Here is a 17,603-nt window from a genome sequence, read left to right as displayed (position 1 = left end):
GGCGGACTGCCTTCGGCTCAGGTCATGATCCTGGAGTCCCGGGATCGAGTCCCGCATCGGGCTCCCTGCTTGGCAGGGAGTCTGCTTCTCCCTCTGACCTTCCCCCCTCTCATGCTCTCTATCTCATTCTCTCTCTCAAATAAATAAATAAAATCTTTAAAAAAAGAAAAAAAGACTTCAGCTCCAGTGCATCAGAAACACCAACGTCCCCTGCCAAGATTGGGGGAAATGGCATTGCCTGACATTACCTCAACTTAACCAGGCAGGAGAAACTAAGGCACAGGAAAAGGAGAGGATCCTCGAAAGGTATGTGTCCAGCCCTTTTTCAGATGCAGGGCAAGGGAGAAGAAAGGAAGGGGGCAGCCAGTGACACTGGCAGGTTGTTGACTGGGGACAAAAATCAGCAAGATAAGACTCAGTCTGTTCTCTGCTTCTGCTGTCACATCTCCATTATCCACCTCTGCTCCTTTTGCCTCCTTTTGAAAGGACCCTAGTGATTACACGTCCCCCCTCCCCCAGTCCAGGATAATCTCCCTATTAGTTTGGTAGGGCTGCACAGAAGGGGGGGGGAGGCTTAAATGGCCAAAATTAATTTTCTCACAGTTCTAGAAGCTAGATGTTCAAGATTAAGGTGTCAACAGATTGGATTTCCCCTGAAGCTTCTGTGGCTGCCCTGTGCATACACATCCCTGGTGTCTCTCTCTGTCCTTTTTTTTTTTTTTTTAAGATTTTATTTACTTGAGAGAGAGAGCACAAGCAGGGGGAGTGGCAGAGAGAGGGAGAGGGAGAAGCAGGCCCCCCACCGAGCAGGGAGCCTGATGTGGGGCTCAAACCCAGGACCCTGAGATCATAAGCTGAAGGCAGACGCTCAACTGACTGAGCCACCCAGGTGCCCCCATTTACTTACTTATTTACTTATTTTATTACTATTTTTTAAAGATTTTGTTTATTTATTTGACAGATAGAGACATAGTGAGAGCAGGAACACAAGCAGGGGGAGTGAGAGAGGGAGAAGCAGGCTTCCCGCGGAGCAGGGAGCCCGATGCGGGGCTCGATCCCAGGACCCTGGGACCATGACCTGAGCCGAAGGCAGACGCTTAACAAACTGAGCCACCCAGGTGCCCCTATTTATTTATTTTTTAAGTAGGCTCCACACCCAGTGCAGAGCCCAGTGTAGGGCTCGAACTCAGGATCCTGAGATCAAGACCTGAGCTGAGGTCAAGAGTCCGACATCTAACTGACTAAGCCAGCCAGACATCCTTGTGTCGAATTTTCTTAGGACACTGATCAGATTGGATTAGGCTCACCCTACTGGCCTCATCTGAACTTAAGGCCCGATCTCCAGATACAGACTCTGAGGTACTGACAGTCAGGCTTCAACAGATGGATTGGGGGGGGGGGGGCGGTATATTTCAGCTCAAAACACTCCCCATCTCAAGATCCTCAATTTAATCACATCCAAAATGTCCTTTTTGTTGTGTAAGGTAACATTCACTCACAGGTTTCGGGGATTAGGGCGTGAACATCTTTTTCCAGACCATTATTCTGTGTGCTACAAGGAGCAAATGGACAAAGTGAAGGGCTGAGAAACCAATTTGGGAAACCACTTTGGGAAATGTGTTCTGAACAGTATGTCAGAGAAGCAAATAGTTGAGGAGGTTTCTGACCCTGGTCCGGGCTCCTGAGAACCCAGTCAGGCTCAGAGGGGCCTCAAGGAGGGGGCAGGGCGAGAGGCAGAGTTTCATCCTGGAACCAGGGTAGGACCTGTCATGCCATATTGGGAGCAAAAGAGGACCCAGTACCCCAAAGCCCAGCCCTAGGATTTATGCAGTTGCCCTGGGAGTGAGAGTGAGGAGGCCGCAGCCCCCTCAGATGTGGAGAGACAGCATTGCTACTTGTATCTTCTCTGGCCCTTCTGCCCCTCTTAAGGGAAGGATGACTGAGGGTAAGGAAGAAGCATAAAGGTGTTTATAAACAACAGATGCCACCAGGTGGTTTATTGAGGTCCAAACCCCAGGCCCTCCCGCCACAGACCACCTGTTGGGGCTATAGGCTATGGTTCCAGCCATTCTCCCACCAAGGGGGCTGGCCACGTCCCAGGGCCTAGGAAACCTTCCAGAGGCATCACTAGGTGTGGGGCACCCCTTTCCCGAAGGGTAAGGGGCTGTGTGATGAGGAAGCGGGTGCTCTCAGATTGGCTGACAGTACGGCCGGCCCACTGTGGAAGACACCGCTCACCTCACCTACACCTACACTGCAGGGCCCGGGTGTGGATGTCTGCGCTGGCTTCTTGGCTGGGCCCCTTGCAGAGATGGGAAGGGCTAATGAGAGATCGGTCAGCAACGACAGGTTGGTACTAGGCACCTCCATCACCCAGAAATCACTCTAACGGGAGAACAGGAGCTCCGGGCATATGCCAACACCCGCCCCCCCCCGCCCCGCCCCGCGGACCTCAGAAGTTGTTATCGATGTTCCAGACATCCCCGCTAAGTGCGTTGGCGGCCCCCTGCAGCGTCCAGGTGAGAAGGGCCAGCTGGCGTCGGAAGCGGCCCTCCTGGAAGCCCAGGCCGGGAGCCACCCGGGAGGCGGCGGCCCCTGGGTCCCCCGAGCCGCCCGAGCGCAGCAGCCGCACGTGGTCGAGCAGCGCGCCCAGCGTGTGGTCTCCGCGGCCCAGGAAAATGTGGCGGAACGGGGAGTCGGCCGGCGACACGTACTGGGACAGGAAGTAGAACTCCACCTGCGCCAAAAAGGGGATCAGGTCGGGGTGGGGGGGCTCCTCCGGGAGCGCGGACCGGAACTGCAATTCCTTACCTGGTCCTCGCCTAGCGTCCATTGCAGAGCAGCTGCCTTAAGCCCCACCTCCCTTCGGCTACCCAATCGGGAGCCGCCATTGTTTGACGTCACCAGCAGTTGGGTAGGATGCGTCCTCCTGCTGTGTTTTGGGTTCCATCCCGTTCTTTCTAAGCTTTGAGCCTCCAAGCCTGCAACCACGTCTCCCCAGTCTTCCCTCTTCACCTAGTCACTTACCCGGCTGAAGCCTCAAAGAACAGTCTATGGTCCTGCTGTTCCTCACTCTCCTACACCCCCACGCACTCCCCCCTCACCACCACCAATGTCCACAGCCCGGAGTCAAAGGTCAAAGGGACCGGCCAGTCCTAATGAAGTGCCTGACTCTCTGTCCTCCCTGCATAACTCAGATGCTGTTCATCTTTCCTGAGATGGCAACTCTACTAGCCCGATTCTCCCACCTTCCTTCCACCCTCTCTGGTTCCCTCTGCTCCCACCTTTGGGCAGGCCCAAGGCTCGACCTCCACCCTCTGTTCTCCTCACCTACACTCCAGTTGTTTTCAAGCCTGGCTGCGTATTAGAATCACTTGGGGAACTTTTTAATGACCGTTGTGTGGGGGTGCCTCCCCGGCAACATTGGAATCTCTAGGCTCGTATCTTTTCAAGTCCTCCATCTTTCACTCCAAAGGCTCATCCATGTCCCTGGCTGCAGTCAGGACCTCGTGGGGATGACTGCCAAGCCTACTTGACAAATCATCCACTGGAATCTTGCTCTCCACCCTTCCGAACCTCCCCACTGGGTAAGAGGGCATCTTACCAGCCTCACACACAGCCCTTGGTAAATGGCAGCTGCTATGGTTTTCCTCCTCCTCTTCCCTCAACACCCCGTCTGTCCATTTTCCTTCCAAATGTCTCACTTCATTCCAGTCCCCTCATCCACAGGTGGCCTCTGCCACTCTCATCCAGAGCTCGGTCTTCGCTAACTTCAATTCCCTCTTCACCATTCACACTCTGGCCAAATCCTTCCTAAAACTCCACTTCGCCCACACCACCTCCCTGCTCAAACACCTTCCTAATTTCCTTGATGCCCAGACCCTAAAAATCCAAACTTCTCATCCTGGCATTCAGGGCTCCCCATAGGTGATCTCTAGCCCACTGTTTGGTGCCCCTCTCCCCTCTGCTTCTCCCCAGGCTTCTGCTCTGGCTCTGCGGGTCCACACCCTACTCCCAAGGACAGCCACGCCTACTTCCCACCACACCCTTACTCTGGGTCTCTCCACTCTGAAATGTCTTTTCTTTGCACCAGCCCAAGTTCTGTCCATTCTTCAAGACCAACGTCATGGTCTAAAGCTGGGGTTAGCAAACTTTTTCTGCAAAAAGCCAGGTAGTAAATATTTTTGTCTTTGTTTCTGTTGCAAACACAACTTGGTCGCCACAGCTGGCCCCAAAGCAGCCATAGACAATATGAAAATCAATGAGCATGGCCGTGTTTCCATAAAACTTCATTCGCAGAAACAGGCAGCAGGCCAAGTTTGGCCCACTGGCTATCGTTTGCCAACCCCTGGTCTAGAGCCACAAAGTTCCCTGGGTCTGGCCCAGCTCTGTGCTGCTGGTTCTGAAGTCTGGAATCTTTTACTCTCCAGCCCTGAGTCTGAATCATGCCCCTTACGCACAGATGCCCTTTATTCCCTGGGGGTGGTGGGGGGAGGCATGTGGCAACTTAGGGGGTTGGGTGAGGGGAGTACATTTTTGTGTTCCTGGAGTCTGGGACAGCAGGGCTTAAAGCAAGATCTGTGAATGAGAATGAACCAGGCCCAACCTCTTGTCTCACCTGCAGGATCACCAGTGTCTCAGTGGAGGGGGCAAAGGGAGGGAGAGATGGAGAGGTCAGGAAGTGGGGGAGGAAGAGGGAACTGCAGAGAGAGGAGAATGAGGGGGATCAGGAAAAAGGAGCAAGGATGAAAGAGCAAGAGGGGGGGGTTTGTGAACAGAAAGTAGGAATGAGCGATGCCAAGGGAAACAGGCAGGGACTCAAGGAGGAAAAAAAAGGGGGCAGACATGTTCCAAAACCATGCTCGTGCATACACTATGGGTTCCCTGTCCAGCCTACACTCACAGAGGATGGTCCTGTTTCTAATTTCGCCCTGTAGACTTATCCCCACACCCACAGTCCCTACTTAGCCCATTCCCCAAAATCAGTGGCCAGGTTGAGTCCTTGGAGGAAAGAATTGGAAGGAAGTGGAGGGCTTGGAACAGGAGATGGAATGTGGGTTGCAAAGTATTCGAAACTAAGCAGGAGGAAAAAAAAAAAAACTAAGCAGGAGGAATGGGCCAAGGACTAAGGTCTTGTATACAACTTTACATGACACCTCCCCCAGGCAGCTTCTCTGGGTTTCAACCACCTTATTACAAGGAAGAGAGCTCTCCTTGCTCTGAATTTCTTAAGCCTTTGCCCCTCCTGGGCCATAAGCTTGGGCCTCTTGTACTGTGGACAATCGTGTACAAGCTTTTCCCCTCCAGAAGGGTGAGGAGGCAGTGGAGGGCTCTGTGGGGGGGGGGGGGGGTGTCCCAGCTCTGCCACGTGGTCTGCCAGGCGGTCGGCCCAGCAGCGGGCCCTCCCTGTCAGTTTTATCACTTTGCGGGGCCTGTCTCAGTGGTCGCTCCAGCCTGGCCGGTGTGTGCGCGCTGAGTCCAGGACAGGGAGCCGGAGGACAGGGGCGAAGTAAAGGCGGAGACAGGGGACAGCGCCCGGGACAGGCCTGGCGGCTCCAGCCACCGGAGGACGCGGGTTAGGGGGCGGGGCCTCACCCGCATGATGCGCACGTTGTACATGCGCATCAGCCGCTCGTCGCTCTCCTCCGAGCTGTAGATCTCCTTTCGCAGCTTCTCCGCCGCCCGGATATAGTCCCCCCGCGCCGAGTACACCCACTGGAGGGTCAGCCCGCGGGCCTGGGGGTGGAGATGCAGGCTGGGGCCGGTCACAGGGGCCAGGACCCCGGCCGAGGCTGGGAGCCCAGGGCTGGCAGGAGGAGGGGCTATAGGGGGACGGGATGCTGGGAGAGGGAAGAAGACCTGGGCGTTTGGGAGGGTACCAGCTGGGTCCTAAGGCAGGAGTCAAGGGGCCAGGTTGCCAGAGGGGACTAGACCCTAAGGACTGTGGGGAGGAGGGGCCAGACCTCTGGACTGGGCGACACTTTGAGGGGATATAGCGCCCCCCACCCCCAGGAGCCAGGAGCAGGGTTGGTATCTTGGACCTTCAGGTCCCCAGAGAACTCGTTGAGGCTGCCGATGTGCCTGAGGACCACGTCCCCGTAGCGGCCGAAGTCCAGAGGCAGCAGGTGATCGTGGCTGAGCCGGATGAGGATCTGCCCAGCAAGCTGGGCCACAGCCTGGGCCACGGCGGGCAGGCGGCCCCGCAGCACCCTGTGTAGGTTCTCGTATGTGTCGTCCTTCGTGTGCAGGAACGGGTACGCCTGGCCATCCTGCCGGGACAGGGCGCAGGCTGGCGCAGGGGCGCGGTGCAGACAGGCGGAGGGGCTGCTGCTCTGGGGCAGGGCCAGGAAGTCTCACCTCCAAGAAGGAGAACTCAACGGCAGGGACCCCCGCAAAGGCCGTGAAGGAATAGGCACTGCTGTCCATGGGCAGTGGCCGGATCCTGGGAGTGGGCAGGTGGGAGGCCTCTGTGGGTTCGGCTCCCCCCCACAGCTGTCCTCCCTCCCTCCCTCCTGGCCCCAACTTACACTTCAGCATCCCAGCTGTGATTGTTGAACACCACCTGCTCATAGAGGGTCTGCCCACTGCGGTTAGGAGAGTCCACCTGGGGGACAGGGTAGGGGGCACCGGTCAGGCTCTGGCCGCCACCAGCTTCCCTTCATCCCCTGCCCCTGGCCAGCCTCTTGCCTGCTTCAGGATGTTCTCTATGAGGCTGATTAGAAGGGGGCTGGTCTTGGCATGGAACTTGTCGTCTCCTGCAGAGGGGGAGGAGAAGGGATGCCAGACTCAAAGCTGGGCCCCGCGGCCAGGGTGCACCAGAGGGGCCCCAGCAGGTGGCACCACCCGCACTCACCCAGCACTGCATTGTCCAGGCTCACATAGACCACGGCTTTGAGGTGCAGCACGCTGAGGTAGCCCTGTAGGTGAGAGATGTGGAGTTTAAAGCCCCCCACCTCTTCCCACTGCCTGACTCCCTGCCCTGGACCCCACATTACCTCCAGCCACTCTGTGGAGCCCACACTCCCAAAGTCACCTCCGTCCCAGCTGATGAAGAGAAGACTCCTTCGGGGCTGGAAGCCTGGAAGCAGAGAGGGTCAGGAGGATGGGCTCCTCTGGAGGCCAAGCAAAGACCCATCTTTGTCTTCTGTCCTGCGGCCCTGGGCTCTCTCCGTCCTTCCCACCAAGCCCCCGGCCCGGCCCAGCTCACCCGGTCTGCCCTGACTCCACTATCACAGTGATGGAGCTTGCTTTCACATGGAGTCTCCTGCTTAATGCTGCACTCAGACCAAGGACTTATTACTACAGCTGACCCTTGAACGTGGGTTTGAACTGCTGGGGTCCACTTACATGCAGATTTTCAACTGAGCAGAGAAGTCGGCGCCCCTAACCCTGGCGCTGCTCAAGGGCCAACTCTACTCTCATATTTGGATGAGGAAACAGAGGTAAAGCGACTTGCCCGGGGCCGTGCAGCTGGGACACGAGGAAGCCGGGTCTGGAGCCCAGGTCTGCGTGGCCGCCCGCTAGCCTGCGCTCTTGACCGCCTCTGTGCCCTGTGCTGGCTCGGGCCACAGCCCCAGCTGCCCGGCCCAGGCCCTGACCTTACCATTGCTCACCATGGAGGAAAAGGTCCGCACCAGCTCCAGCAATATGGCCGTCCCCACAGCGGACTTGGCCGCTCCTGGGCCCCACGCATCCCTCTGCGCCCCGATGACAACATAGTGATCTGCGGGAGGGGAGGTTCTTGGGGTCCATATTCTTACACTGGCAGTACCTAGAGACCACCTGGGAGGCTGCGTGCTCCCGGGGCCTCACCTCCATTTCCCAGCCCCGCCCCCACCACTCTCCACCTTCCAGCCCCTCCCATCTCTGCAGCCCCAGCCCTGCGATCCTTGCTGTCCTGCAGGAGGGTGCCCCTCTTCCCCTCGGCCCTGCCTGGATGGCCTGCTCCTTCAGCGGGGTGCCTGGCCTCATGCTGGATTCCATCACCTCCCTGGTCAGCCATGTCCCGCACAAGTCCTGACAGGTTTTCCTCCTTCATGCTTCTCTCTAATCCACCCCCGCCCCTTCTCCAGCATTCTCCTCTGAGCTGCATCACGGGCCCCCCCGTGTCTCTCCCTCAGTGCTTCTAGGTACCACACTCTTCGGCTCAAGAACCCACCTTGACTGCCCACTGCTATCCGTGTCTAGTTAGGCTTGAAAGGTTCATCTATCTCATCAGAACTCCCATTCATGCTGTATCACCCAACTCATGCTTGCTCACCTCCGGTGCTAGGGAACTCACTACTGTGCCAAACCACCCATCCTGTCTCTGGACAGATCTGACCATGGGATCTACTCACTGCCATCCCCCCTCAGTCCCAGATCAGCCTCAACTTGCCAGCCTCCCTCCCTGGCTCAGCCCTGCCACCCCCTCCACTGGGCACCACTCTTGCCCACTCCCCCGGGCCTCCTGCTCCAGCCCCATCTCTAGCCAGGGTTCATGAGTGGCGGCTCCCCTCCTGCTGGCTGCGGGTGACGCTGGGCAAGCTGGCACACCTGGCTCTGAGCGGCCCTCGATGCAGCCAAAGATGTTGCTGATGGGGGTGGAGACCCTGTGGTTGTTGACCCCAAGGTGCAAGCCTGGCCCAGGGCCCAGGCGATAAGGGGAGCCTGGGAGGCGCCCCTGCCATTCCTGGGGAGCCACAGGGCCTTGGAGCTTCCTGGAGAGAGGTGGGGCAGAAAGGGTCAGAAGTGGCAGAGAGGCCCAGGCTATAAAAGAGCCCAGAGATCCCTCTTTGCTCTTTCCCTCCCACCTTCTGGCTCCAGGTCTACTTCTGCACTCTGCCTGCTGCCTTGGACAGTTGTGCAGGTTGTGTCCTGCTCAAAGTGAGGCTGGGCCCATTCAGAAGATCCGTCTTTTCCTAGTTCACCCAAAAGCACTTTACAGGCTAGCTACATCTCCCTCCCCCCCCCACCCCGCCCCCACAGGCCCCTCACCTCAGCAGGAGGGAGGCAATGTCCGCACTGATAGGCTGGGCGGGGATGTTAGGGAGGCCGGAGGACTGGACTGGAGGGAACTGGGTTTGATTAAAGGAAGGGAAGCCAGGCGTGTAGGGGTCCCCAGTTCCCAGGTGCACCTGTGAGGAAAGGGGTGTCCACACCGAAGCTGTGAGCTGGGCTCCGAAGACTAGCTTACCGGCCCCATCCCAGACAAGGAGGTCCAATTCTGGGGCCCCCAAGAATCCACTGCTGGCTGCTCCCAGACTCACATGTCCGTACACAGCTCTGTGGCTGGACAGGCCAAGCTTGTGTGGATCCTGGGAGAAGTCGGCTGGATCGGGGTATATGAGCACTCCTCGGGCCCCAAAGTCCTGGGCACTGGCCACCTGGGGAAGGGAAGTGGCTAACAGACTCCTTTTCCCAGAGAAAACTGATTTGTAAGGGCAGGAGAAGCAAGGAAAAGTGAAGTCGCACTTACTTCCACTCCGCTTTCATGGAGTCACAGCAAGGCTGTGGGCACCACCTGACCCCCATCTTCCCGCCTTCCCCCAGTGCCTTGGCATCCCTCAAACCCCACCGTCCTCTGCATTCCTCCGTGTTCGTCCCCCATCCCAACCTCCCGATTTTGTTTCCCGCCAGCATTTTCTCACGACCCACTTGGTTCTTTCTCTTCTCTCTCCAACAGCCTCCTAGACGCTTCCCATCTGCCGCTATCCTATCCTCGCATTCCCCGGCCCCGCACCCTCCCGGTTCCACGCCACCCCCCCATCCAGGGACCCTCACCTTTTGGGCGAAGCTGATCTCCCCCAAGCGCACCAGCAGGAGGCGCCCCGCCGGCTCCACGCCCCGGGCCCGCAGGTCCTGCAGGTCCTCCGGCCGCCCGTAGTGGGCGTACACCAGCTCTCCCTGGGGATGGAGAGACCGGTGAGGCGTGCCCTCCGGGTCCCTCCTCCGCCACCCGGGAAAGGGCGCTCGCTGCCCCCGTCCTGGGGGCGGGACAGGGGGCTCTCACCGTGGCGTTGCCCGTGGCGCTGTAGGGACAGTAGACGTCGTGGTCCTCCAGCGGCAGGGGCTCCCCGAGCTTCCCAGCCTCACCGACCCAGTGCAGGGTATTGGGATGAGCCCTGAGGAACAGAGGTGGTGAGCGCCCCCCCCCCCCGCGCGCCCCCCGCGCGCCCCTAGCGCGTCCCCCGCGCACTCACGGGTCCGGAAACTGCAGCCCCACGTAGTGCGTGTCCATCCACACGTGGTCCAGCTTTTGGCTCGAGAGCGCCCCCCGGACGTCCTGAGCCAGAGCGGCCATCCCGGCTGAGCCGGCCATCCTTTTCCGAAGGCTGGTTTGCCTGAACGGGAAGAGGTGGGATTGGGGCGCGGAAGGCGAGAGGGACTTCTGGGCGCCTGGAGGAGAGGGAGGGGTCGCCCTGGGCCCTGGACGGTGAGGGGCTCCTAAGTCTCTCCCTGACCCCTGCCATCACCATCCATCCAGTCACCACCCGGGCTGTCACTAAGGCCGCCGCCTCCTGCTTAAAGCCTTAGTTTCCGATAGCGCGGTATCCTGCCCACCATCCCTTAGGTTTTTCCTGGTCCAGGCCCAACTCACCAATCTATCTACTGCCTGCGCGCGCGCGCACACACACACACACACACACACACACGCACGCACGCACGCACGCACCCAGGCCTGTGCTCTGCCCCACGCATGGAAGCGCTTTTCTTCCACAGGACTCAGTGGGCAGAGGCGGCCCTCCATCTGCCCCGTCCTGCAGCTGCGCCTCACGGAGACATCTTACACTATGGTTACTGATATGATCGCGGGGTCCCTTGTCTTGGAGACCTCACCCTGTCTTCTTCCATAGTCACCACCTAACTGAGCCTTTTGTCCCCTGAGCTCCCCCTGTTCTTCCATCTCACCCCGCCACAGGCTGCACCCACATGGCCTCCCTGCCAAAGGGCTTCACTTGTGCCCTCTCCAAGGCAGACTCCTCCCTCCTCCACATCCTCATTGAATACCCCTCCACCTTTTGCCTTGGCGGAAACCCAAGATGTCCCTTGAGAGGCCAGGTCTCCTATGGGGCTCTCGAGCTCAGGAGAGAACTCAGGTTCTCATACTACCTGGGCTTGGAGCGGGGGAAGGCTCCCGGCTCCACTGTTGGAATTCCTGCCCTTTTCTCCTCCGGTAAACCTCACTTCCGTTGAAGCCTGTGCCATCCAGCTCTCCCCTCCTCTGCCCCTTTTCCAGCCAGTTGGTCACTTGTCTGCTGTCATCAAGGACTTTGGCATCTGGTTTAGCATTTTCCTCTCCACACCATGGTCCCCTCACTGTGTCACCACTTCAAAATCCAAGTGCAGGGTGCGCCTTAGTCTCAGCCTCCACCCCTCAGCTCTCAAGAAGACCCCTGCACCCCAGGACTCCATGGTCACTGTGGCTTCCTCAGTACCGTTCCTGTGGCCCTCTCCTGTCCTGATCCAGGAGAGTGAGCATTTGTTTGAAACTGCACCTGTCCGGGTGCCTGGGTGGCTCAGTCCGTTAAGCTGCTGCCTTTGGCTCAGGTCATGATCCTGGGGTCCTGGGGTCCTGGGATTGAGCCCCTCCTCGAGCTCCCTGCTCAGTGGGGAGTCTGCTTTTCCCTCTCCCTCTGCCCATGCCCATGCTCATGCTCTCCCTCTCTCTCTCAAATAAATAAATAAAATCTTTAAAAATAAATTAATAAATAAAATCTAAAAAAAAAAAGAAACTGCATGTGTCAGTGTGTTCGTAAAATGGATGATGCACACTGTGGATTCCTGTGCCTGACAATACATTTTTTTTTAAGATTTTATTTATTTATTTGACAGAGAGAGACACAGCAAGAGAGGGAACACAAGCAGGGGGAGTGGGAGAGGGAGAAGCAGGCTTCCCGCGGAGCAGGGAGCCCGATGCGGGACTCGATCCCAGGACTATGGGATCATGACCTGAGCCGAAGGCAGACGTTTAACTGACTGAGCCACCCAGGCGCCCCCTGACAATACATTTGATGTGCTTCTGGGGGAGGGGATGGGAAAGAGTGCTCAGGGCTAGGGAGGGAAATTAAATAAAAAAGCCCTTCACTGGGGCGCCTGGCTGGCTCAGTCAGTGGAGCATGTGACTCCTGATCTCAGGGTTGTAAGTTTGAGCCTCACTTTGGGTGTAGAGATAACTTGAAAATAAAATCTTTAAAAAACAAAACCAGGGGCGCCTGGGTGGCTCAGTTGGTTGGGCGACTGCCTTCGGCTCAGGTCATGATCCTGGAGTCCCGGGATCGAGTCCCACATCGGGCTCCCTGCTCAGCAGGGAGTCTGCTTCTCCCTCTGACCCTCCCCCCTCTCATATGCTCTCTCTCTCTCAAATAAATAAATAAAATCTTAAAAAAAAAAAAAAAAAGCCCTTCAACTGAGACACTGAACTACCGCGTCAGGAGTATCATAAACTCTGTTCTTTGCACCAACCTTAAAAAACAAAACAAAACCCTCCCCCTACATCTGATCATGATTCTCTATTGTTTTAAATTCTTCATTTCTCTCTTCCCTCTTAGAATAAAATCCAAAGCAGTTTGTGTAGCCATTAAGGCCTTTTATGGCCTCGGCCGTATCCACCTTGACACTACAGCTCCCCGGGGTCATGGGTCAAAATCCAAGCTCCATCATGTGGCATTCAAGACTTCTCTGGGTCTGTTCCACTGCCTATCTGGATACTGGACCCCTCTGCTCTCCTTCAGACAACCACATGGACCTGCCTCTCTTCCTCCAATAGGCCACCATTTCCCACCCCAGACCATTTGCCCTTGCTGTTCTCTGACCTGAAATGCTTTTCCACCTTCTCTTTGTCTGTGAACGACTCACCCCTCAGCCTTCAGTTCATCACTTCATCAAGGAAGCCTTCCCTGGCCCCCAATCTAAGTCAGGTCCCCCTGGTTATACTCATTCCCCACATCTTTTACTTTTCCTTCAAAACAGTGTTCCTAGTAATAAATATGTGTCGTGAATGTGATTATTAGTTCAATATTGATTCTCCCCATAGACTGTAAGCTCTATAAGGACAAGGCCCAGACTTTTGTTCTCTGCCCTATCGCCCCCACCTACCTAGCCAAGCACCTGCCACATAGTAGGTGCTCAAAGGTATTTGGTGGATAAATGAATGAATGACCTCATCAGTGTCACTGAGTTCCAGCTGCTCACTTCCCTCACCACACCCCCACTGGTCTTGGCGTTACCCCGAATTCCATCTCCGGAATCTTTTTTTTTTTTTTTAAAGATTTTATTTATTCATGAAAGACAGAAAGAGAGAGAGAGAGAGAGAGGCAGAGGGAGAAGCAGGCTCCCAAGGAGCAGGGAGCCCGACGCGGACTCAATCCCAGGACCCTGGGACCATGACCTGAGCCGAAGGCAGACATTCAACCATCTGAGCCACCCAGGTGCCCCCATCTCTGGAATCTTTATCCACTGGGGATTTATTGAACACGAACTAAATGCCAGGCACTGTGCTAGGTGCTGGACACATCCAGATAAAAAGGACACAGCTGATCAGATAAATCTTAAAAGTTCCAATATCCCACTCTCTGACTAGATCTTTCCAGGTTCCAGCTTGCTTCTTGACCCCCCACTACGCCTGCTCTTCAACCACACTGAGTGCTCCTGACAGTTCCATTCCTTCCTTCTCCATCCACCCTGGAGTCGTGCATCACTTCACTGCTCACTCCCCCCACCATCACCCTCTTGCCTCCCTGCCCTCTGATGGCATCCCCAGTGCCGCACCTCACCGTGGGACCTGACAAACCATCCACCTGCTCAGCCTGTACCCAGATGACCGAGTGTGGCTCAAGAAAATAAGAAGGCCTGCATGTTGTTGATGCCACAGATGTAAGGTCTTTGGGCAAGGTGGACCCAGCAGTGTAGCCAAAGAGTAATAATACGCCTCGATCAAGTTTCGAATCGATCCCACGAAGACAAGAAAATCTATCAATACCAATTACTACAGAAACAAAACTAAAAACATACAGACACAAATTAAAGCAGAAAAATCAGGTGACAGGGGCGCGTGGGTGGCTCAGTTGGTTGAGCGGCTGCCTTCGGCTCAGGTCATGATCCTGGAGTCCCGGGATCGAGTCCCGCATCGGGCTCCCTGCTCGGCGGGGAGTCTGCTTCTCCCTCTGACCCTCTTTTCTTCCCTCTTGTGCTCTCTATCTCTCATTCTCTCTCTCTCAAATAAATAAATAAAATCTTAAAAAAAAAAAACTATCCAGAGTCTATAGCAAAGTTCACACTCAATAACAAAGCTGTATAAAAACATTCCTACGCGGGCGCCTGGGTGGCTCAGTTGGTTAAGCGACTGCCTTCAGCTCAGGTCATGATCCTGGAGTCCCTGGATCGAGTCCCACATCGGGCTCCCTGCTCAGCAGGGAGTCTGCTTCTCCCTCTGACCCTCCCCCCATCTCATGTGCTTTCTCTCATTCTCTCTGTCTCTCAAATAAATAAATAAAATCTTTAAAAAAAAAAAAACATTCCTACGCAAGTCAGGAGATAGGCCTATCTGCTGTCATCATTACCTTTTACATTTTTTTTTAACTCATGTCTTCTCTAATAATATAAAGCAATGAAAATGACATAAAGGGTCTAAGCACTGAGAAAGAAGCTACGTATCTCTCACTGTCTATAACTTATGTGACCTTCTACTTAGAAAACCCAGGGGAATCCACTGAAACACTATTCCTGACCCAAGAGAGGGCTACTGGTGGCCCCACCTCTTCTCTGGACCTACCTGGGCAGCTGCTTCCCAATGGGGAAAGTGACCTCAGCAAAACAAGAGAAACCCCGACCTGCTTGTGCTGTGCTCCAGGCTCTGGGCCTGCAGGTCTGTGTCTGGCTGGCATCTCTCATAATGCAGATGGAGGGGGGTGGTCTGTGCTCACAAATGCATTGGCTTGCTTGTTCTTTTTCTGATTTCTTAAAATGTCCCTTCTCAGTGCCCACCCACCCCCACCCCCCCAATCTCACCGCAGTCGCACGTCAAAATCCAAGCTCCGTGATGTGGCATTCAGGACTTTTCTGGATCCATCCCACCTCCTGTCTGGATACTGGACCCCTCTGCTCTCACTCAAGACAGTCAGCTCCCGCATCTCCCAAGTGCCACGTTCAGACCCCAAGCCCTCTGCTGTCTTATCTCTGGAACACCCTCCCTCCCCTCAGGTCCAAATGCCTGACATCCTTCCCAGGACCATCAAACAGGGAGGCCAGGGAGGCAAGTGGAAGGACTCAGAAGGGACCCCACATCAGGGTCCTGGGAGGAGAGGAAAGGACTCTGAGTCCAAGCGAGTGGATGAGGGTTTTCAAGGGCCGGCAAGGGGGCAGGCTGATCCTTACCTGATGGTGTCCTCCAGGTGCCCCTCCCCCAGGAGCCGCAGGAACATGGCCTGGAGGTCGCTCCAGTACAATGTGCCCTGGTGGGAGTCCGGGCCCGGCTCATAGTTTATGTCTTCACTGACCACCAGCACGTCATCCCCACATGCCTGGCAGGACCCTCGGAAGGCCACATAGCCCAGAAGGAAAGCTGAGGGATGGCAAGGTGGAGATTCTCCTTGTGCCCCACTCTGGACTCCATAAATCCCCCCAACCCAGGCCTTCCACTGGTGGGGGTGGGAAGACTCTCACCCCCAGTGAAGATCAGCAGGGCTGTCAGGACCAGGTAAGGGGCAGCCCTTCGTCCTGTTGCTGCCCAGAGTCCGAGGTTTTGCCTCCCTGCTCGAGAGCCCAGGTCAGGGCCCCTCAGCTCCATGGGGCAGAAGTGGGCTGCTGGCTCAGCCCCCTCCTCCCTGTCTTCCTCTTCCTCCTCCAGCCGCCACTGCTGGGTGCCCTCCACACGCTTGTAGATGGTCTGAGAGGGTCGTGGGGACAACCTTTGCTGCGGGGGGCACGGTGGGCATGAGACTGGGGAAAGAGGCATGGGGGATGGGGCAGGATCTGGGCACAACGGTGACTCTGGAGTGCCAAAGGAGCACCAGGCAAGAGAAAGAAAGGGTCCTGAGAGGCAAGCTGGAGGGGAGAGATGGAGGTGGGAAGCGGAGGGACCAGCCTTGGGGTTTGGGAGGGGGCTGAAGGACCCAGAGAGAAGGCCTAAAGTGTCCCCCCAACCCCACTTGGTCTTACCGTTCTCTGAAGTAGACCCCAAAGTCGCTCCATGCTCGTGCCCCCTCCTGAGCCCTGCAGGCTGTTCCCCCCACAGTGATAAACCGTTTGTGGGAGCCCCAGGAGGGCCCCTTATCAGCCCTGGCAGGCAGCCTGAGCCCAGGCCGTTCTTCTCCCCCCGAAAGGGTGGGGGCACAGTCCTGGCCTCAGTCCAGCCTTCCCGGTAGGAACCCCCAGCCCAGGCTGGAGGACGAGGGGCTGTGCCCTCCCCTGCAAATCCCTCTGCAGTCTCACTCCTGTCCCCTCCCTGCAAAACAATCAATTTTTTGACCTTGGGGCAGACTTTGGCCTCCCAGTTCCCGTCATGGGTGGGGGAGGGGGGCTGACGGCCGGGGAGGGCAAAAGATAAGGATGCCCTCTCCTGCTTCCACCCCTCCCAGTGTCCTTGGGGACCCCTTCCTCAGCTCCGCACCACAAAAACCTCGCCCCCCCTCAAGTCATCCGGCTTGCAGGCCCACCAGTGAGTGCCCAGCCAGGCCTTGTAACACATTAGTTCCTGGTTCTGACACCTGCCCCCAAGCGATCCTAAACTGAAGTTGCCACAGTGGTGTGACCTGGGGGGGGGGGGCGGGGGGGGGGGGGGGCGTTGGTCTGGCCATGTAGATGCCTGTCTCATTGCAATCAGGATGAAAAGTGGGTCTCAGGCTCCTATTAACTTCTGGGGAGGGAGGGGCATTGGGTGGAAGCATATGGTTAAGCGGGACCAGCGCGTGCTCCATGTTGGGGTTCTCCTGGAGCTGCGGGGTCGAGGCCCACCAGGCATTGACGGAAAGAGCCCTGGTCAAGGCCTGGCCAGAGTCGGATGACCTTCAACAACTCATGGTCTGGACGCCTGGGTGGCTCAGTTGGTTGAGCGACTGCCTTCGGCTCAGGTCATGATCCTGGAGTCCCGGGATCGAGTCCCGCATCGGGCTCCCTGCTCGGCGGGGAGTCTGCTTCTCCCTCTGACCCTCTTCCCTCTTGGGCTCTCTGTCTCTCATTCTCTCCCTCTCAAATAAATAAATAAAATCTTTAAAAGAAAAAAAAAAAAAACAACTCATGGTCTTCTCTGGGCACCTGCGTCTCTTTGGTGACGGGACGACTTGACTTCCACCTCTCTTGGGTCTGGGCACCCCAGGAACACATCACAGGCACAAACGGCTAAGTTTTACTAAGCGGGGGTGCAGGTCCCCAAGCCCTACGGAGGACGCCCAGACGAGTAGCTCTGAAAGAGAAGGGCTCAGGGGCCCCATGTCAGGGTCTCCCTTGGGAAACCTCAGCTCCTACCCAAATTGGGAGAGAAACTCAGAGCTGCTGGGGCGCACCAGTGCCCCAGTCCCCGCCCCATTCTCGCCAGTGCCAAGAACCCAAAGAAAGAAGACGCGGCGCAGCCGGGCTCACCTGAGAGCCGTTTCGCTGAGGCTTAGGCACCGCCTCCCACCTGAGGC

The 17,603-nt window shown here is 56.7% G+C and overlaps 1 protein-coding gene across 1 annotated transcript; it reads right to left on the bottom strand.

Moving 5' to 3' along the window:
• Positions 1 to 1,429: 1,429 nt before the first annotated feature.
• Positions 1,430 to 16,424, bottom strand: TFR2 (transferrin receptor 2). Its single transcript, XM_027613988.2, has 18 exons — positions 16,138 to 16,424; positions 15,643 to 15,892; positions 15,355 to 15,541; positions 10,182 to 10,322; positions 9,992 to 10,103; positions 9,763 to 9,885; positions 9,249 to 9,365; positions 8,977 to 9,116; positions 8,536 to 8,699; positions 7,604 to 7,723; positions 6,996 to 7,078; positions 6,854 to 6,917; positions 6,688 to 6,755; positions 6,528 to 6,604; positions 6,358 to 6,442; positions 6,042 to 6,269; positions 5,596 to 5,736; positions 1,430 to 2,737 (listed from the first exon to the last, which is right to left on the bottom strand). The coding sequence occupies exons 1-18, from the start codon at positions 16,168 to 16,170 to the stop codon at positions 2,453 to 2,455; spliced, it is 2,418 nt and encodes an 805-aa protein (XP_027469789.1). The 5' UTR covers positions 16,171 to 16,424; the 3' UTR covers positions 1,430 to 2,452.
• Between the last annotated feature and the right edge of the window lie 1,179 nt (positions 16,425 to 17,603).

Source organism: Zalophus californianus, chromosome 10, assembly GCF_009762305.2.
Source record: "Zalophus californianus isolate mZalCal1 chromosome 10, mZalCal1.pri.v2, whole genome shotgun sequence".
NCBI classification, from domain to species: Eukaryota; Metazoa; Chordata; class Mammalia; order Carnivora; family Otariidae; genus Zalophus; species Zalophus californianus.
This window is presented reverse-complemented; position numbering and strand designations above follow the sequence as displayed.